The 21,655-nt window shown below is 44.2% G+C and overlaps 1 protein-coding gene across 3 annotated transcripts in view; it reads left to right on the forward strand.

Moving 5' to 3' along the window:
• The window catches only part of urb1 (URB1 ribosome biogenesis homolog), a 127,892-nt gene that overhangs the window by 20,939 nt on the left and 85,298 nt on the right, over positions 1 to 21,655 (forward strand). For all 3 annotated transcript variants that reach the window (XM_086007049.1, XM_086007048.1, XM_086007047.1), the window contains exons 10-18: positions 2,027 to 2,164; positions 3,901 to 4,074; positions 6,134 to 6,293; positions 8,039 to 8,161; positions 10,252 to 10,364; positions 11,866 to 11,985; positions 15,123 to 15,239; positions 19,449 to 19,587; positions 20,618 to 20,788. In XM_086007049.1, coding sequence (XP_085863175.1) covers positions 2,027 to 2,164; positions 3,901 to 4,074; positions 6,134 to 6,293; positions 8,039 to 8,161; positions 10,252 to 10,364; positions 11,866 to 11,985; positions 15,123 to 15,239; positions 19,449 to 19,587; positions 20,618 to 20,788 — 1,255 coding nt within the window. The remainder of the gene's footprint in view (positions 1 to 2,026; positions 2,165 to 3,900; positions 4,075 to 6,133; positions 6,294 to 8,038; positions 8,162 to 10,251; positions 10,365 to 11,865; positions 11,986 to 15,122; positions 15,240 to 19,448; positions 19,588 to 20,617; positions 20,789 to 21,655) is intronic.

Genomic DNA, 21,655 nt, shown 5'->3' on the forward strand with positions numbered 1-21,655 from the left:
ACTCCAGTGAAAGTGCACTTTATGGAATGCTGAATAAAGTTATGGCCCAGAAATTCGGATTGGGGGCTTCCCGCGGGTGCAAGCCCCCAACCTGCACTTACCTACCGCGCCGGCCGTTGAGCTGTAGGACCGCGTGGAATTCCGATCCTGGGCCTGCTCCAACTGCCGGCGCGCAGTGCTTGCGTATCCCAGGGGCGCAGTTAGTTCGATGCGTCCCCTGGGATCACGTGGGCCATGGAGAGCCAAATACTACGGGCCCCAAAACATCACTAAATCTTCAAATAATTTTTTTTTTAAATCACATTTTTTAAATAAACTATAAATTACATGAAATAACTATTTTAAACAATTTAAATTTTTGAAAAAAATAATTTTATTTTCTAACGGGGCTAAAAATAAACTTACCTTGCTTTAAAGTATTTAAAAATAATAAACCTGTGGAAAAAATGTTTTAATTTTAATTAATTCACCACTTACCTTGTAAAAGCAGGCCTTACGCCTGCTTTTTATATGTGTAACTTCTGGAGACTTACCTTCCCGGGAAAACCTGCAAACAAAAATAAGTTCGATGCGCACGCGCTGCCTCTCCTGCGCACGCGTTCAAACTCTGAACCCCTTCTTTCAGGGGAACAGAAGTGCCGGTTTCCCACGCATGCGCAGTGCATGCAGGAAACCGGCACTTCCATTGGGCTTACGGGTGAGTACCCCGTGCGTACTCACCCGTGGAGACCCGAAGTTCTGGGCCATAATACTTGGAGGGAAAAATTCTGTTGTTTGCGCCTCCTGTTAGCGCCTTAAGAGGGCGCTAATTGGGGCGCAAAGCAACTAGCGCCCAGGCGCGGCGATGTTTGCGCCGCTCGCGAAATTAACTAGGCATTTTGCAGCGGCGCTAAACACTACCGCCACGATCTCCTGCGCCGGCAGATCGCGACGTCAATTGAGTGTGCAACGCCCTGTTAGCGCCTCAGATATTGAGTGGCGCCCCCTGCATTACCGCCTGCCGCTAGCAACGACAGGTTGAGGGGAGCGTTTTGCTGTCAGAAAGGGACTGGGGGAGCGCTATTTAAAGGCGACCACTTCCTGCTTTTTTTTGTCGGTGACATTTTTGCACCATGCATTCTGAGAGAGAGAGAGAGACTTCTAGAGAGATTCAACGCTGTGTGAAGGAGTTTTGAGTACTGAGCAGCACTTTGCAGGTTCATTTTGATTTGCCCTTCCTTGCTTCACCAGCGCTCTGAAGTAGCGCCTCGCTCCTCGGCCTTAGCGCCCTAAGACAGGTGTGAAGCTTCTGATTTAGCGCTCCAATCACCTCCAGGGGCGATAAAAGCCAAGTTTGCCGTCGGAGGCAATAATTAGCGGCAGGCGCTAAACTTTGCGCACGGCCAATAATGGCGCCCAAACGGAGCGATACTGAATTTTTCCCCCTTTAGTGTTTCAGAAAAGAAAGACAATGGGGAGAAAAAACACAGCTGAGCAAGATGTTGGTCACAAGCACATATTGGTAGTATGTTTGCATGTGTGGAGTGTTTTCTACCATGGTCCATCAAAGTCAAAGATAGTCGGTCAGTGCACAGAAATAGTCACAATCTGGGACAAAACTGGACCACTGGGAATATGGGATGGAGGGGCCATTTGGGAACTCTGTGCAGAGCAGATACTCTCTGCCTTAAAGCTCTTTAAAGTTAAAACTGCAGACTTTAATCTGTAAACTGCAAACTATAGATTCACAATACCCTGAAAGTGAGCTTCAGTTTTCTATAAAGTAACTTTTAGTAACAACTGAGGGAAATAGTTTGTTGTTAGGCAAACTTGTGATATTTAATAGTAAGTTCCCTTTTATGTTTAAATATATAAATTGTAGTATTTGTTTAAAACTAAACTGGTAACCATGAGAGTCAATGAGCCAGTGAATTGAGAAAATATTTAAACTTTTTATTATTAGGGTATATTTAATAACTGTTTGTCCAAGTGAAGACTGGATCATGGGTACTCTTTAACATTTTTTGTATGTTCAATTTTATTCTAGATTTATGAAGCCCTGCCTGAGATTTCCAAGGCCTTCAGAACAAAGGAGTTCATCCCCATCCCCCGCCTCCTCTCTATGGTGATGGTCACAACAGTACCTCCGGTGGCTACTAAAGCCATGTTTACTCAGGGAATCAATGTAAGTAAGAAAGACTTGCATTTATATAAGGAGAAAGCTATTTAATATTTATTTGCTACTTTGAAATCAAAATTTTTCAGAACATAAAAATAAATGATCAGGAGAATGGCAAGTTACTGGATGCTCGGCAACCACTTTATTTGCCTACCTGGGCTAATTAGATTCCTTTATATTCCTTTATATTAGATTCCCATAGTGGGAGCCTGGTGTATGCAATATAGGATCATAGTAAAGCACAGGGCTGGAGTGCATCTGGCCGATTTGGTGGGGGGGTGGAAATGAATACCTCATCAATCGCCCACTCTCTCATAGAAGCATAGGAAGGTACAATGTATCAGGGGAAACTGGAAAACCTGGCCATGTTATAACCAGATTTGCATCCAGGGGGACTGGATATGCCACTACAGATATGTGAGGAGTAGGTTGGGATTAGATACTTGTATCAGCATTTCAATTATGGTATGAACTTGATGAGAGTTCTTTTGTGCTGCTGTAGAATTTGTTACTAAATGTTAAGAGTATTCAGTAACTTGCACTGCTTTCAAACGGTACTTTTAATAAGAGAAGAAAAAGGGGTAGGTCTAAGGAAGGGCAAATGGTATCCATACTGTCCTGCATAGTAAGTTCCCTATCTAAACTGTATCATCATGCGAAAGTGTCAAGTAAGAGTGCTGGCATTATGAATAGTCTGGTGAGCATGAAGGAGGGGAAGGGAAAAATAAATAAACTACCTAAAAGACTGTATTAGTTCATATGTACTGGAGATAGGACCAGATTCTGCTAATAATTGTTACTTGCTGGGAGGGTATTGAGTCAATTCCCCAGCCCCCCTACCACAAGCCTGGCTGCTGGGCAGGCGCAGCACTGTGCCTTTCCAGACCGAACTGTGCCTCAATTGGTGGCTGGGCCTTTAATATGGCCTGGTTTTACTCCCAGCACAGGCATACCAATTGACAGGGGATTTTGTTGGGAAAGAGGAGGGGGTCCTGGCCACTGGCCTCGGGATCTTCTGGCTGCTGTTGGGGAACAGAAGCCAGAGGCGCTAAGGCTGAAATATCCAGTAAAAGAAACGGCAGATCTACTTTTCCAGGTACTCTTCAGCTCACTGCCAAAGCCCATGTGATCTGAATCCCACTGCCAGCTTCTTTGTGTTCTCCTGCATCTGGGAATGCCCCTTCCTCACCATATTGTCACCTATCGCTGGCACAAGACCCTGTTCTGCTCCTCGAGTGAAACCCTGGAACTTCCAGAGAACTGTAAAGGAGACAGAGTCTGTAACAGGCCTTTGCTTCCTTTTTCTGAAAAAAAGGCATTTCCTGGGGCAAAGATAAGGAAAATTGTCCCCATTATCTTATATTTCTTGGCCATATAACTATATTGAGAACAGTATCAGGGCTAAATTATCCACTCATCAATAATTAGAGCTACTGACTTTCATACCACTGAAATTCCCAATTGCAGCTATAAAATAAAGAGAAGTAAGATTTATGTAATTCTGAAGGTACTTTGTTTTACGCCTCCTGTTTTTTGCTGAAGAGTAAGACACTAAGTGGTATTTCTGTCAGGAGTATTTCCAATGAAGAGTCTCGTGCAAAATATTAACCTGTCTTCATTTTCTGGTTTTTTTTCCCAATTTTTTTAATCAATTCTATCAAAATGGAGACTATTTTCTTATTGGCATCTGAACTCCACACAAGCTAAAGAAAATTTAACAAATTGGCTTTCTTTACTTCCAGCTTACAAATAAAGTAGTCCAACACACTACCTTCTCCCTGCTTGCATATGTTCTGAAGAGGGCTCTGAAGAATATTGAGCATTGCCTGAATGAGGAAGTGTGGCAAAACTCCGATATCTACTCTCTCAGTGCAATGGAGGACTTGGCACAGCAGTACAGAGAGACCCTCAGCAAGGTACCTAGGACAACAGCCGCATCAGGAAGCTTACACAGGGCAAACTGCCTTTGGCTGGATCGGATTTTGGCTACAACTTGCATTTATAAAGCACCTTTAACCGTAGAAAACGCCCCAGTGTACTTTACAGAGGCAGATGGAAAAAATAAAACAGAAGGAATAAAGGAGCAGATACTGAACCGTGGTGCAAGAGTTAGGAAGGACAATCAAAACCTAGATCAAAAGGATGGGTTTCAAGAAGATTTGTAAAGGTGGAGAGGGACAGAGGTTAGAGAGACCATTCCAGAGGATAGGGCTGAGGTGACCACCAATGGCGGGTTGGAGGAGGAGCAGCTGCACTTCAGCCAGAGTCAGAGGACTGAAGGATTGGGGAGGGGACGAGACTGGAGGAAGCTGTAGGCATAGGGTAGCCATGGAGGGATATGAAGATGCGGATTTTAAATTCAGTGCATTGTGGGTTCAATGAGCCAATATAGGTCAGATAGGTTGGGAGCGATGTGCAGGGTTGGTTCCGGGTAGGGCACAAGCGGCAGAGTTTTGAACAAGTTGGGAGTTTATAGAGGATGGTGGATGGTAGGCTACCAAGCAGAACATCTGAGAAATCAAGTCTAGAGATGACAAAAATGTGAATGAAACAGCATTAAAGGAAAATTTGCCACTCACGCTGATTTAAATGATGGAAAATTGAGTTGTCAACTTGGAAATCTCAATCTGAATCTTAATCAACTAAAAACTCATTTGGGCTTCTCTAGATATAAGTTTCATTCAGAGTTGTCTGGTGATGGACAGAGACCTTTTCTCTAGGGGGAGTGAGACTAACGAGGCTGCCTTCTGGAGGGTCAGTTAAGGACTGGTATTGACACAACAGGTTTGACTAATCCTTGTCTTGACTGTAGGAGATGAAATAATTTGGGAAAAGGTGTAAATAAAATGCATAGGCCTAGAAATTCACTTGGGCGTGGGCAGCTTGCTCACGCCCAAAAGTTAGCGCTGGGCGGGGAGGCATTAGCGCACGCCGTATATTCGTCTTCTGTGCCCCAATTCGGAAGCGGGCGCTATACCAGGGTGTGCCCGCCTCCGTTTGGGGCGCTGCAACTGAATATCGGCGCGCTAGTTGCCGCAGCGCCACCCGATGCGGTGCGGCAAGCTGTGGTACTGCAGGCCTCCTCCTTCTCTTAAGGGGGAGGTGCCTGCAACGGCCGGAGCCTCGATCGCGAGTGCCGCCAAAAGAGCCCGGCACAACGGAGAAGTGCCGGGCTCCACGGAAACCAGCTGGCAATGCCGCGGGGGGGTGGGGTGGAGGAGGCCGGGGAAGGAGGTGCGGGCAGGCAGCCGCCGAAAAAGCGGCCGGCCGCACCTTCCGCTTTAAAGCGCCCCACTATGGCAGCAGGATGGCCCCGTTTTCTGGTCGCTGTTTGCGCCCGCTTCGGAGGAGGCGGCCGCAAATAAATATGGGGATCGGCACGGTTTCGGGGCGTTACGGGCCACCGCGCACACCGATGACATCATCGGTCCCGGCGCAGCGCTAACGGCTACCGCCGCCAATACCGCTTCACTCAATTTCCGCGCTACCACCCCGCCGGCGCAAAAGACCTCTTTAGGCGCTAAGTGGGCGCAAGGCCCACTGAATTTCTAGGCCATAATGTTTGGCGAGTTACTAAATGGCATGAATGGTAAAATTTGAACATTGTTTTCAAAGTGCGCCTGGGTTATGGCCAAAATAACCGAACATTCACTTCTGTAACTGTCACCCAAATTTTACGTTCACGCCAGCTTACATTATTGCAATTTACCTTTTGAAGTGCTGGTCAGAGCATTTTAACCTTTTATTCAGAATAAAAGTTGTCACGGAAATGTTAGGTCAAATTCAATAATTATTATAATCAGTAAAAACAGTTATTTAATCTACAAAATACTAAATCTCTTTGAAATTCAGATTTGTAAAATATATTTTTATAATCCTTATGCCTACAGATTTGTAATCTATAGAAATGCAATCGTTTTTGGAATGCCTATACTATTCTGTGACGTCAGTGTGGTCTCTTTCTTTTTAACACAGCATTTGCCAGACATGAATGGCATCGTAGCTACGTGGCAATCTCTCTTAAAGAGTGAAAGAAAAGAAGATGGAACAGGAGAACAGGGAGATGAAAAAGACACAAAAACCACCAGTGTGGCAGAGGAAACAAATGAGATTTCAGATATTACAGAGCATCATAGTACGTTTTTTACACAGGGTGGAAAGGGAGGGGAAGCCTATTGTGTGGTTTAAATCAAGAAAAGTCAATGGGCCGGATTTGCTGAAAAAATAATAGCGTGTGAGCAACACACACCGTTATTAATGTGCAAATCAGCTAGAGAGAGATACCCCATGAATTGCCAATCGCCACAAGTTGCTGGACAATTTGCGCCGCTCCGCTGTTAGCTTTGCGAAAACTGCATCTCTCCTTTAACCGCCCTGCGATTTTCATGAAGTTGCTGCATTTGCACATTAATTGCCCGTTAAACTCGCCACATAAAGTTAAGTCTAGTCATTAATAGTGTAAGTACCCTTTCAACAACGTGATAATTGTTAATGACTGCCAATCACCCTCTCTTGCCCAGAACATGAACAATTAAGTTTGGAATCTCTTTCCTTCAGATAGTGAATTGTTGCAGATTTTAAAAATATCAAATTTTAAAATTAGCAAAAATCTTACTTTTCCTTTCTCTCTCTTCTCCCCCTCTAAGTCCAATCTTTATTTCTCTCTCTTTATTTCTCTTTCTGTACCTGATTTGACATTGAATTCACCCACCCTAATTTACCACCTGTTTATCTCAATCCTTAAACCTCATTGATTAAGGAGATGCACTCTTGGACCGACCGTTCACTAAGGTCCCAGATGCCCTGATTCCCTCGCTGCGTCATTATCCCTGTCATTATATTCCAACAACTTTGTGGGCAAAAATGTGTTCAGCTGAAGGGTGCCAGAGAAAGTCTAACTAACTGGGGCACTGAGTTTGCGGTCGGAGGCTTCCCGCGGGGAAATGCCTCCGATCCACAAATAAAATCTGCGCCTACCTGGTGGTCCGGAAGGTACGGAGACTCACGGTCCTGGGCCGTTCTGCCCCAAAAAATACCTCTGCACTATAAATAATTTTTTTTAAATCACATATTTAAAATTAATTAAAATGGCATTTAATATTTAAAACAAAAAGTTAATTTTTTGAAAAATACAATTACATGTTTTAAAGAAGCTAACAATAAACTTACCTTATCTCACAGGTTTTTTAAAGTATAAAGTATTGATAAAATGTTGTTTTTCTGTTTTTTAAAACGCTTTTACCAGGCGTAAGAATTTCATGGGCATTCAGCGAGCGGAAGTTGGACAAATAGCCCAACTCTCCGCCCGCAGATGCCCTTTTCCCGGGGATGCGGATGATCTGTCAAGAAAATTGTTGAGGAAGTGCAAGTTCTGGGTTTATGCGCAGTTGCATATGATAACATTTCTTAGTAAGTTATTTCTATGAATAATAAAAATTATTCCAACTGCGAATTGTACTCATTCCTCGAGTTAACAGATAGGGCTGAATGGATTATATCGGGGTACTTGGAATTTCTGCTTGTACATGTGATGACATGCTGCATTGCTCAGCTTTATTCACTCTATCTCAGCTCATCAATTTTATCGTCAAAATCATGATTCCTACTTTTGAATTGTTCCCCTGACGTTATCAGGCGTTAAGCAATGAGGATTGTGGTTAACATTCAATACGTGACAGCAGCAGTCAAATAGTTGAGAGCAGCATAATTTTGACAAATCTCGAGCTTTATTTTTGATTTTAAATCCCTGAATATTAATTTTTTAATGGATCCTTTACTTAATTAGAATTTTTAAAAGCTTTTGGTATTATTAAATACACAAGCTGCGCATTTAATGGGCTTTGTCTTAGCCAGACTCATGTTTCTTATTTTCTCCTTTAGGTGGCGATGATGCTGAGACCACTGTTCTGAAGGCAGTTGTGCTCCAGGTTATGTGTCTTTACCAGAAAGTGGTCCCTCATGTGGTTTCACAGTGTGCATTTGATTTCAGTAAATTGCTTAAAGGTATGTAAACACTCTATATTACTTCAACGCTACACAGTTGCTGGAAGTGTGTAGCTTACAAATAACAGCCAGTTTGAAAAGTTGAATTGGGTGGATGCAAATTAGATATATTAATTAACTCACTGCAGATTGCATGTCTATTATTTGTGGACACTTGTCTATTTTTATATGAAGATAGGTGCCGATGGTTTTATGTGAAAATATTGTACCATATTTTTTATTTATTCATTCCTGGGATGTGGGCGTCGCTGGCAAGGCCAGCATTACTGCCAGTCCCTAGTTGCCCTTGAGAAGGTGGTGGTGAGCCGTCTTCTTGAACCGCTGCAGTCCGTGTGGTGAAGTTACTCCCACAGTGCTGTTAGGGAGGGAGTTCCAGAATTTTGACCCAGTGACGATGAAGGAACGGTGAAATATTTCCAAGTCAGAATGGTGTGTGACTTGGTGGGGAACTTGGAGGTGGTGGTGTTCCCATGCACCTGCTGCCCTTGTCCCTCTAAGTGGTAGAGGTTGTGGGTTTGGAAGGTGCTGCTGAAGAAGCCTTGGCGAGCTGCTGCAGTGCATCTTGTAGATGGTACACACTGCAGCCACGGTGTGCTGGTGATGGAGGGAGTGAATATTTAAGGGAGTGGATGTTTAAAGTAGTAGATGATTTACTTAAATGTAGGCCACACATTTTAAGCACAAAAATCTTGCTTAAATTCAAGGTGTGGTTTATATACAAGCGGTAAGGCAGCCTGTATGCAATGAAATACAACAAATTGTCACTATTTATAGTGTTATTTTGTTTTATTTCTAAGGGCTGATTACAAATATATTCTCCTGGCAGGGAGCCTCGCTCGCTGGGATCACATATCAGGAAATCAATAGTGTTCCCCACGATTTTCTGGTATTAATTGAAGATCATTAATTCCCTTTAAGCCACACATAATAGCTGTTGATTTGGGTAATGACAGTGAGTTTAACGAATATTTTCTAAAGTCATGAGCTACACAATTGGAAGATTGGTTAAAGCAGAGATGCTGCAAATTGAGACAAGAAGTAAGAAAAAAAATGATAATGGGGACTGTTTAGTATATTAGATTTCAGCAATGCCCCTTCACATCTAGGATGTGGGTTAGAATCCAGCCCAGACTAATAAATGAACGTTCCTTTTCTCTGCAGTAGTTCCAACCAGAATTGGTTTGGGGAGTCTCCGTTCAATTACTGGTGCATCTTGTTCTATAGCACTGATCTATTTCCAACTTGGCACCAATTGAAATTAATATAGGGATGGAAGCCATAATGATGGCTGATGTACTTAATGCTGTGGCTGAATAGATAAAATGTTCCATTCCCCAGCACTAACATCCCTTAATAAATTAGCACAATAAGTCATCCAAAAAAGGATTCATGTCAATCATGTTTGCACATTATTTCTTAGTTCACATCCAGTGAGCACACTAATCGTGAGCTGAGCAAAATTTGAGGTTGTGACGCTTACTAAAAGCTTGTTTGTTAGAGCAGTGCCTTCCAGTCCTTATTATAAAAAGGATACAGAGGCACTGGAGAGAGTGCAAAAACAATCTACCAGGATAATACCAGAATAATACCAGAACTGCAAGGTTATACCTGTCAGGAAAGAATGAACAGGCTGGGTCTCTTTTCTCTTGAAAAGCAAAGGTGACCTAATAGAGGTCTTTAAAATTATGAAAGGTTTTGATAGAGTAGACCCAGAGAGAGTGTTTCCACTTGCGGGGCAGAGCAAAACTAGAGGCCATCAATATAAGATAGTCACCAAGAAATCAAATAGGGAATTCAGAAGAAACCTCTTTACCCAAAGAGTGGTCAGAATGTGAAACTCACTACCACAAGGAGTGGTTGAGGTGAATAGTATAGAGGCATTTAAGGGGAAGCTAGATAAACATATGAGGGAGAAAGGAATAGACGGTTATACTAATGAGGTTATATGAAGAGGGGTGGGAGGAGGCTCGTGTGGAGCATGAACACCAGTGCAGACCTGTTGGGCCGAATGGCCTGTTTCTGTGCTGTAAATTGTGTGTAAGTTGTTGTGTTTCACTCTGATGACGAGGTATTCAACTCCTGTGTTCCAGGCATCGTGAATGAGAAGGGGGTGAGACAGGAAGTTGCACCTATTCTACAGCACTGCATACTACAGCTGGCCCTGGAGCTGCCTGCCAATAAGTTTGCATGGTTCAGAGTTCAGGTATAATCATATTATTGGGCAAACCTTTGTGTTTTTTTTAATTGGAATAGCATTTTAGGTATGAAGCTTTGATATCTCCTTTTCAGTAGATTCCCTGCTGTGGTAAACCACTGTTATCGTTCACAACCGTTCACTATTGTTACACTGTTGTTATCACTGTTTACACTGTTGTTATCACTACACAAGGTTACCTCTTGCCACGCACGCTATTATACCTAGGCATACCTCAGCTGACTCCGCCCATGGCTCCGCCTGCTTGCCCAGGTATAAAGGTGACTGATTGGCTAGTATTCTTCCTTGTTGGAACCGATCACGCACGAGGGTGGGCTCTGTTATTTAGCCAATAAAAACCTATAGTTACTATCGTAACTCGTCGCTTTTCATGGAATGAATTGATAGGTATATCACCTGCCAAAATCAAATTAATTCAGTAGTAATTTGCAAGTGACCTCAGCCATGGCTCAGTTGGTAACACTCTCACCTCTGAGTCAGAAGGTTGGGGGTTCAATCCCCACTCCCAGAAACTTGAGTAGAAAACCTAGGCTAACACTTCAGTGCAGTACTGCATTGTCGGAGGTGCAGTCTTTCGGATGTGACGTTAAACCGAAGCCCCGTCTGCCCTCTCAGGTGGACGTAAAAGATCCCATGGTGCTATCTGGAAGAAGAGTAGGGGAGTTCGCCACGGGTGTCCTGGCCAACATCACTTAAAAAAAAATTTATCTGGTCATTATCGCATTGCTGTTTGTGGGAGCTTGCTGTGTGCAAATTGGCTGTCGCGTTTCCCAAATTATAATGGTGACGACACTTCAAAAAGTACTTCGTTGGCTGTAAAGCGCTTTGGGATGGCCTGAAGTTGTGAAAGGCGCTATATAAATGCAAGTCTTTCTTTTTATTTTACTTAAGAGTGAGATCAAATTTTATTTTTGTAACTTTTTTTGCATATTCTCCCATTTACAAGAAATGGAACCATGAAAGAGTAGCAAAAATATGTCACATTTCACAATTGAATGTCATCCCAACTCTGATCCCTGTTTTAGTTAGAAAAGAAAGATATCTCTAAAGGATCTGCTTTCAAGTGTACATTGATGTTTTGATGAATTTACACTATTGGAAGTGTCCTGTCCATGAAACATTCAGTTACATTCATTGAACAGAATGGTACATGGGGCTGCTTGTTGAGTTTGTGCTAATGTTCCAGCTTATCACCGTTGGAACTTATTTCTGCAGCTCTTTATAGATATATCACAATCCAGTTCTCTTTTGAGGGAGGGGAGCATGGTTATCATTATAGACGGGTGCTACAAAGGTGAACTTTGAAACAGTTTTCACTGTATTCTGAAAGTAATCCTTAAAGATGTAATACATTTAGAAACTGCAGAAGTCCACACTGTACCTGATTATAATGCTGGACCTATTCATGTTGAGTTTCATGGTTCTCATGAGTAGATGTTGAGAGACTGTCTGGTGCAGCAGCTGATTTGTACTTCTTATTTGTATGTAGAATATCACAAATACAGAGAAAAGTAGTGGAGAAAAGTCAGTATTTTATTTGCTGCTTAAAATGTGTGTGACTAGTAAGAACTCTCAACTACAAACATCGACCAAGCAACTTATTATAAAGGTGAGTTAAAATTGTTATTGCCATTTAGTTTCAATAATCTGGCAATTTGCATGCATGCTGTTGGCTTTCAAATAACATTTGTGAATTTAATTGGAAGGTGAAAGGAAACATTTCTTGCTAGTAATGCATTGCCAACGGCATTTTAAGTCCAGTTAAATATAATTGATGTGCTTACTGTGAATATTAAGCACCGTTTTAATGAGCAACATAAAAAAAGTACTGTTTGCCATTTTACACATTTTCAAATAACTCGGCAATGTAGTAACCAGTCGGCTTTATAATTGGTTCGAATGATTTGAACTAATGCAGGTTATGGGGAACATGTTGGGTGGGTAGTGAGCTTTTGGACACAGCAGCAGTTTATTTGCTTTGAATTAAATAGAGCACTAAGCTTTATGAGTATGCCATGGACATTGCCACTTTGTATAAAAGATCTGGTTTTAAATCTAGCCCAGCCCATAGACACAAACGCCCATCTTACAAATGACTGTTCAGAGCCACAATTCAGATGTTCTATAAAGCTCGATCATACCAGCTACAAATCAACAGTGTGGAACTGCCTACATTTGGCACCTTGTCCAGAGACTTCGGCCCCGATTTTCGGGCGGCTTTTCATGCGGCCGTGGTCCGAAAATCGCGGAAAAAGCGGGTCGGGACCCCCCCCCCCCCCCCCCCCGCCTGATTCCCCGCCCCGTCCGACTTTCGGACTGCCGTTTTCACGCGCCCCGCTTCAGTCCCACCCGCCGCTGGCGGGACTGGTCGTCGGAGCACTAACAAGCAATTATCTGCTTGTTGAAGTGGATTTTCCCGTGCCGTTGTGACTTTGGGGCTTTCCCCACCTGAAACCCGCCTGCGGGGAACCCCGCCGATGAGAGCTGGCGTGAAAACAGCTGGCTTGCTTGCTTGCAGCAGCAGGTCGCTGAGGGCTGAAGATATTTAAAGAGGCAGCATTTGCAGGCTGCAGGACCTTGTTGATCAAGGCTTGGGGGAACTATTTGAAGCCTTAGGAGCAGCTGCAGAAAGTTGGAGCCTCACACACTTCTTCAGTGTGAGCTCCTGGGAAGCCCCTCTCACCACCCTAACTCAGGACCTCCTCAACCGAGGCATCTGCTAGAAGCATGGGCCTTTGGCACCTTCCCTTCCTGGCATTAGAGGATCTCCAACAGCAGAGGTGGCAGCAGCAGAACCAGGAACAGCAGGATGATTACCAGGAGCACCAGGCTGCTGCTCACTCACCTGAAGCTGCACAAGCCAGAAGGGGCCAGCGCTTGGAAGTGGCTTGAGAGCACCTTGCTGCGCTTTAGGGGGCCAGTGGGACCCGTTTCTGCACTGGCAGTCCTACTCAGAAGGACTTCCATGAAGATCTGGTTTCTCTGTTCAACAGATGGCCAACGCTCCTCAAGAGATGTCATTCTCTTATGAGCACTCACCATGTTTTCCGTATGCTGGTGAGTTATCTCCTCCATGGAGGTTGCCAACCTTTCCATGGTGCTGCGTTCATGCGCCAATGACTCCACAAAGGCTCTGCTCATGGTCGCTATGGACTCCTCCATTCGCTCCACACTCGCAGCGACCCTGGAGACAAAACCTGCCAGAGACTCCTGCATCTGTGCATGGAGATCCATCACCTCTTCTCTTGCGGATGGACCCAGAGGCAGAGGGTCAAGATGCAGCGCAGCTGAGCTGAGCTGGCAGAGCCCTGCGCCCTCCGACGAGGACTCTCCACTGCTGTCCCTGTCTCCAGAATCTGCTGAGGCTCACTTGTCAGCTGTGAAACACCAGGTGACAACACTACTCTATGTCCCAAAGGTCCCCCCGAGGTGTGAGTGTCTGCGCTGGTGCTGGGTGCGCTTACTTCTGCTGATGCTGCACCCTCAGAGGTTGGAGCTTCCTCTGAGGAGTCTGGCTGCACAGCCTCTTCCTCCTCCACAGTGAGGACGGGGGCTCTGGATGGTACTGTGGGGGAGTAAAGGAAGGAGTTAGAGATATAATGCCAAGGTTCCTCTGGTGACTCCCAGCGAGTTGGCATCTGCTGACACCTGCATCCATGCAGCATTGGTCTCAGTGGGAGGCCTCTTCCTCCCTGACCTAGGGAAGAGGACCTCCCTGTGGGCCCTAACCCCATCCAATAATGCCTGCAGTGAAGCCTCGTCGAATTTGAAGGCAGCTCGGGGTCTGGCACTGGCCACAGCTGCTGCAGGCTCCTTATGCCATCCTGTATGGTTCATTTGGAAGCCTTCAGAGGATGCAGTGCTTGCCATGGACCTTGAAAGCACCACGAATGATGACATCATACTGTGGGGATTTCTGACTCGATTTAGACAATTAGCAAGACTTCCCACATGCTGGGAATTAATTGGCCAATTGAGGGAAAATTGCGTGGGGCTGGCTGACACTTTTTTATGTGTGTCAGAAACCCCACATTCGGGGAAATCCGACCATTCCCCACACAAGCCGAAAATCGGGCCCTTCGTTTTGAGAGAGTAGAGGATAACAAAAATCTGGGATGAAATCACTCTCTAAAAATATTTATTTTGAAATAGGTTATTCAAAATGGGTTAATCTTTAAAATATTCAACAAAGGAATTGCATACAAACATGTTAAGTGATCATATGCAAATATTGCACAGCAGATTGCATCCATTAGTGTCTCACTAGAGCAAGGCAAAGTATTGGTGTTTGGGGGGGAAAAATTGAGGTACCTTGTTACGGGAAACTGTTAGAAGCCTGATATGATACGTTCTACAGCTGTTTTACTGGGTGTGAAGTGAACAAATATCCTCTTTTAAACTGAATAATGAGCACAAAAGATGTAATAGCGTGTAGCAGATTAGGGCTTTTGGCTCTCGCTATAGGAGGACCTCTTTGTCTTCCAAAGGAAAACCTTTTGGATGCAGTATTGTTGATTTCCTTTGAACACTCGGGGCACGAGATTACACGTGCATTCGTTGCTGAGATTATTCTTTCACCTGAGGTTGCATTCAGAAGCACAATTCAAATGAATTTTATCCAGTACTTAAAAAATCATTACCAAGAGTTCCCTTAGTTATTCCCACCGAGGACCCTGTGGCCTCTTGTACCATTTACTCTCCTGATAGGTAGCCTTGAAGTGTTGTGTGCTTTTGTTTCCTGCCTAGGTTTTAAAAGACAGTGGAATTTTTGAATACACTTGGAAAGAACTAGAACTGTGGATGAAAGGTCTTCGATCTGTTTCTGAGTCCGAACAAGAGAGTGTCATTTTGTTTCTTGAAAGAGTAAGTACAGTTTAGATGATACTGACAGGTCCTGTACTCCATGTTGGCTTAAAGTGGAAGATAACTCCATGGTAAATGCAATGGATAATAAAACTTATCCTTCAAGCACTCAGTCCAATTCAATTAGTGGAGCAGATATGCTGCGTGGCGAGATTGAGGGGTTTCCATTTTAAACATCAACACTACTAAACATTTATGTCGGTTGGATCAGTTTGTTTTTAGAGATTGATTAAGTGTCAGCCTCGGTTCAGAGGTCGCACTTCTGCCTCCAATTCGGAAGGTTCTGAGTTCAAGTCCCACTCCAGAGATTTGATCATATATTCTAGGCTGACACTTCAGTACTGTACTGGGGGAATTGCTGCACTGTCAGAGTTCACCTCTTGTGAATGTGATATTAAACCGAGGTCTGCCCTCTCCGATGGATATAAGCAATCCCATGGCACTATTTAAAGAACAGCAGGGGCGTTCTCTCGGTGTCCTGGCCAATATTTATCCCTCAACCAACACCACCAATAACAGATTATCTGGCCAATTATCTCACTGCTGTTTGTGGGACCTTGCTGTGCTCAAATTGGTTGCTATGTTTACCTACATTACAACGGTGACAACGTTTCAAAAGTACTTCATTGGCTCTGAAACACTTTGGGATATCCCGAAATCATGAAAGGTACTAAATAAATGCAAGCTCCCTATTGTGTGGTAGTGTTGAGCGTAGTTCGCCCATGCAATGTATACTCTAGACATTTTGACGTACTCACTTCCGTCAGTTAAGTTTATAGTGAATTCCATTAGAAAGAAAGACTTGCATTTATATTGCACCATTCACGATCCCAGGACATTACCCAAAGCGCTTTACAGCCAATGAAGTACTTTCGACATGCAGTCACTATTGTAATTGTAATTAACCATAGTTATTTTGCATGTTAAAAGTTGACTTAAAATCAAAGTTGGTGTATCCAGTTCTTGCAAATTGATGCCTCTATCCAGTTATGGATGAACTGATATCTTGTTGGTGAAGGAAGTTCCAAAATTGTCAAATCTATTTGCTTATTCCCATTTTATACAAAATACAGGCTTGCTCTGACTACACAATTTAAGGGTATTTGTCCTAAAATTACTCAGGGGGCGATTTTGCCAGCCCTGGGGAGGTGGGTTTGGAGGCGGGACTGCTGGGAAAATGGCAGAATCTGGGGGCGGGTACCTATCCCGCCCCCAGTCCGCCTCCGTGCCATCTTCCCAGGAGGCAGGTACCCAACCTGCGCCAGGTCCCGTCTCCTCGAGGCGGGATGGGGATTAATGCCAATTAACTGCCTGTTAAAAGGTAGTTTTTTTGAGAATCCCTATTTTGAGCCCTGAAGTGTGGGCTTCCCGACGGCTCCGAACCTCACCAGGGTCAGCGAGGCGGGGCGGGGATCGGAGGGGCCGAGATGTCCGGTGTGCAGGTGAGTGATAGGTGCATTTGTGCAGAGGTAAGTGTGTGAGGTGTGTTTAAAATGTTTTAATAAGTTTTACTTACCTTTACTTCTTCCTGCAGGCTTCCTCCCTTCAGGTCTCAGAAGTCCCTCAGCTCACTGGCACAGAAAGCAGAATGGCCGCTGAACTGTCAAAAGCTGCAGCCTTCTGCTTTCTGCTCAGGAAGGCTTTCTAATTGAGTCTTGAATAAAGACTCAACTTAGAAGACAGATTGTCAGTGCTTGACAGCTTCACAGAGCTGTCAAACGCTGATTTTTCATCTGTCAAAAGCTCTTGACAGATGAAATGTCAATCGCTAATGTCACCAGTAACCAGGTGTCCCGTAATTGGCCTGCTGAGCCCGCTGGGCGGGCTTAACAAGGTTAATCAAGGGAAAATAGTGTGGGTTGGCCACAAGTCGATGGAGGCGGGACTAAAACCCGACAAGTGGGAGTCCCACCTCCAAAAGCTCCCCATTGACAAAATCCAGCCCTTAGTGTCAATGGCCCAGAAATTCGGGTCGGAGGCTTCCCGCGGGTGCAAGCCTCCGACCTGCACTTAGCTTGCGCGCCGGCCGTTGTGCTGTGGGCCTGCGTGGGATTCCGATCCTGGGCCTCCTCCAACTGCCGACGCGCAGTGCTTGCGTATCCCAGGGGCACAGTTAGTTCGAAGCGTCCCCTGGGATCATGTGGGCCATGGAGAGCCAATGGTAGCAGGGAATGCTTCATTCATAAATTTGACAGGAAGAGCTGTCAAACCTATAAATACTATAAGCCCCAAAACATAACTAAAACTTCAAATAAATTTTAAAAAAACATCACATTTTTAAAATAACTATAAATTACATGAAATAACTATTTTAAACAATAATTTAAAATTTTGAAAAAATTAATTACCTTTTCTAACGGGGCTAAAAATAAACTTGCCCTTCTTTAAAGTATTTTAAAATAATAAACCTGTGGGGAAAAAATGTTTTAATTTTAATTAATTCACCACTTACCTTGTTAAAAGCAGGCCTTGCGCCTGCTTTTTAAAAGTGTAACTGCTGGAGACATACCCTCCCGGAGAAACCTGCAAAAAAAACGTAAGTTCGATGCACACGTGCTGCCTCTCCGGCACACGTGTTCCACCTGTCAACCCCTGCAGTGCATGCACGAAACCGGCACTTTCGTTGGGCCTACGCGTGAGTACCCAGTGCGTACTCACGCATGGGGGACCCGAATTTCTGGGCCAATATTGTTGAGAGTATGTCACCTTCTGACATAAGACATGCATCTTCTTTTACTCATTTTCTACACTTGCAGATCCTCCCCTATGCCTTGTGCCTCGACAGCTGAGAGGAATGGCTTATTCTCAGTAGTTGGATCTATGCAGTAGATAGTGTAGGATGATTGTGCAGCCCTTGCCTTTCTTTGCTATGGTGGCAACCACTTAGCCAGCTGTTAGGCAGTACAGAGCAGCAGCCCGTTTTTCTCTCTCCACTGGTATACCCAGAGATATCCCACACAGCATGGCTCAGATCAGAAACTCAGCAGAGTGGAGGGTAAATCAGTATACCTCCACTCCATGGCACTGGGTGCTGGTGCTGTAACGTACCGTATCATCACACGACTCCTCGCTTGATATCATAAGAAACTGCAGCACTTAACAACTGTAGATTAACTAGATCCAACAAGTTGAGCAGTTAGTATGATGTTGCTAAGTTAGAATCATAGAATGGTTACAGCACAGAAGGAGGCCATTCGGCCCATCGAGCCCGTGCCGGCTCTCTGCAAGAGCACTTCAGCTAGTCCCACTCCCCCGCCCTTTCCCCGTAGCCCTGCAAATTTTTTTCCTTCAGGTACTTATCCAATTCCCTTTTGAAAGCCATGATTGAATCTGTCTTCACCACCCTTTCAGGCAGTGCATTCCCGATCCTAACCACTCGCTGCGTAAAAAAGATTTTCCTCATATCGCCTTTGGTTCTTCTGCCAATCACCTTAAATCTGCGTCCTCTGGTTCTCTACCCTTTCGCCAATGGGAACAGTTTCTCTCTATCTGCTCTGTCCAGACCCCTCATAATTTTGAACACCTCTATCAAATCTCCTCTCAATCTTCTCTGCTCTAAGGAGAACAACCCCAGCTTCTCCAGTCTATCCACGTAACTGATGTGAATGTAGGAATGATGTGAAGGCCTTAGGGAGGGTGCAGAAATGATTTACAAGAATGGTTTCAGGGATGAGGGACTTCATAAGAACAAGTAGTTCAAATGTCTGAATATATTCATGGCGGAGATTGACAGACATTTGAACTACAAGGGAGTCAAGGGGTATGGGGAGAGAGCGGGAAAGTGGTGTTGAGGACAAGATTGGATCAGCCGTGATCTATTGAATGGCGGAGCAGGCTCGAGGGGCTGATTGGCCGACTCCTGCTCCTGTCTCCTCTTATGTTCTTATGAAGTCCCTCATCCCTGGAACCATTCTTGTAAATCATTTCTGCACCCTCTCGAAGACCTTCAGATCCTTCCTAAAGTGCGGTGCCCAGAATTGGACACAATACTCCAGTTGAGGCCGAACCAGGTTGCAAAGCCATTTGCACCCCGGGGGGGGGGGGGGGGGGGAGGCACTAATGGGAGCCGCAAAGGCACCCAACTTCTAGCCCTTAGTCTTGCTTGCTTTGAAATTTGACAATTATGATGAATTCTGTAATTTTTGCAGATATTTGTTCCTTATTCCCATATGTACTATTTTCATTGACTGTTTTGTGTGTTTTTCCTAGGTTTTGATAACGTTAATATCAAATCCATATCCTTATACAGACAAGATTTCAGATGTGATACAAGAAGCTGGCACGCTGCAAGCGAACCTTGGCAAGCAGGACTCCGATACTGTCAGTTTACCTATCTCGCATATTGATGGTGAGCAGGAAAGGAATAATAGAATACTGATTCTCCTACCGTAACTGTACAAAGTACAGCCAGCAAAAAAATAACTTGCTGAAAGTAAAAGGATAATTCAATTAACCAGTTACATGTTTTCGCCAATAATGTCAGTTGTGGTGAAACAAATTGCATGGTTGAGAAGTGCCCTGGGGTAGTGGGCTGGGATTTTCCACTTCAGTGCTTATGGTACACTCCAGAACCACATATTGGGAAATTTGGCACCCCTGCCCATAATTTTCTGACCATTGCTTTTAATGCTTTCAAAATCACAGGCAGGGGGTGCTGAATTTCTCTACATGCACTTCTCACGTGCACTGAAGCAAACAGTTGTGGTTAACTGTTTATTCACATTAAGGTTGATGTTAGTCCTGGTTAGTGAAACACATTTCAGCATCAAGCACTCCGAGACAAATGTAGCGTGGTTAGATGCCGAATTAGAACTCCCTCTACTCTGACCCCAACAATGTACTTCAACTCTGACTTCAGAAGAGAGTGACCCCTTGTTGTAAAGGTGTGACATTTTTCTACTTCCTACACCAGCCATTTTGTGGCTTCTCTGAGTAACATTGCTAATAGGAGCAATGTTGTGTTCCGGACCCACATGTACTAGCAACTGAATAAAGAGGACCCTATATCCAGCAGAATGAAGAGACATCATTCTGTCAGTCCAAGCTAAATTTGAACACAGGTTTAGGCGATGAAAAGACCAGTGCATTATCAATCCCCCTGCCAACTGAAATGGGACAATTCCCATGTGAGGTAAAACGTTCCCTATATTTAGTTAATGTACACACTCCAGTGTAAGCTGTTCTATAAACCAGTCGTGTCTCCCTTAGTTTGAATATGTAGTGGGAATAAATTGTGCTAGAATAAATATTCCCCTTAAATTAACTTCTTCCAGCTAAACACTTATAACTGCCATGTACTGCATAAGGCAAAATAGAAGATTATTAAGCCAATTTTTTTCACGTTTTATGTAATGATTCTCTGATCTTTTGTTCTTCAGATGTCCTGGATATGGTGGACGTCATTATGGAGACCACTGAAGGTCTGAATGACGAGGTTGGGTTTACTTTAAGCGAGGATATGATTGCACAGACCTTCCCTTTCAGTGCTGTGGTCACAGCTGCTTTGGAAGCCAAGAACAAAATGGTTTCAAGAAACAGTAGTGGAACAGGTGAATAGCTAAATGATCTTTGAAAAGAGCTTCACTTTGAATGGCAGAGGCACAGTGGCAGAGAAACTTTGTGACTCCTAACTCATTTTAATCTTGATGCTTTTGTTTGAAATTTTACATTTTTGACTGGCGCAAACACAAACGAGGTATTTTCATCACACCACTAAAAGATAGCGTCAAATCAGCCATCATAATAGAAAATGTTCCTTCTGCTGGTCTCACACAGCTTTTTCAATTTTAAATTTTGCGCATGCGAGAAACTGTGAATGGGCCGCGCAGCACCTTAAAGGGGCCGTGCACCCAAAAAAAAAATATATGGGGGACATTGATGATAGAGTGTGTGGAAAGTGACAGTTGTAGGGAGTGACGGGTAGAGAGATTCCATCCTTCTCCAAAGCTGGGTGGGAGGGTATGCTGTGAGGAGGATGTCGTGAAACTCCAGTACGATTTGGACAGGTTGGGTGATTGGGCAGAAAAATGGCAAATGCACTATAATGTGGATAAATGTGAGGTTATCCACTTTGGTGGCAAAAACAGGAAGGCAGATTATTATTTGAATGGCAATAGATTGGGAGAAGGGGAAGTGCAAAGAGACCTGGGTGTTCTTGTGCACCAGTCGCTGAAGGTAAACATGCAGGTGCAGCAGGCGGTTAAGAAGGCAAATGGTATGTTGGCCTTCGTAGCGAGAGGGTTCGAGTACAGGAACAAGGATGTCTTGCTACAGTTGTACAGGGCCTTGGTGAGACCGCACCTTGAGTACTGTGCAGTTTTGGTCGCCTTACCTGAGGAAGGACGTTCTTGCCATGGAAGGAGTGCAGCGAAGATTCACCAGGCTGATACCTGAGATGGCAGGAATGACGTATGAGG

This window comes from Somniosus microcephalus, chromosome 14 (genome assembly GCF_052327205.1).
Source record: "Somniosus microcephalus isolate GS21.2 chromosome 14, FLI_Smic_1.0, whole genome shotgun sequence".
Taxonomy (NCBI): domain Eukaryota; kingdom Metazoa; phylum Chordata; class Chondrichthyes; order Squaliformes; family Somniosidae; genus Somniosus; species Somniosus microcephalus.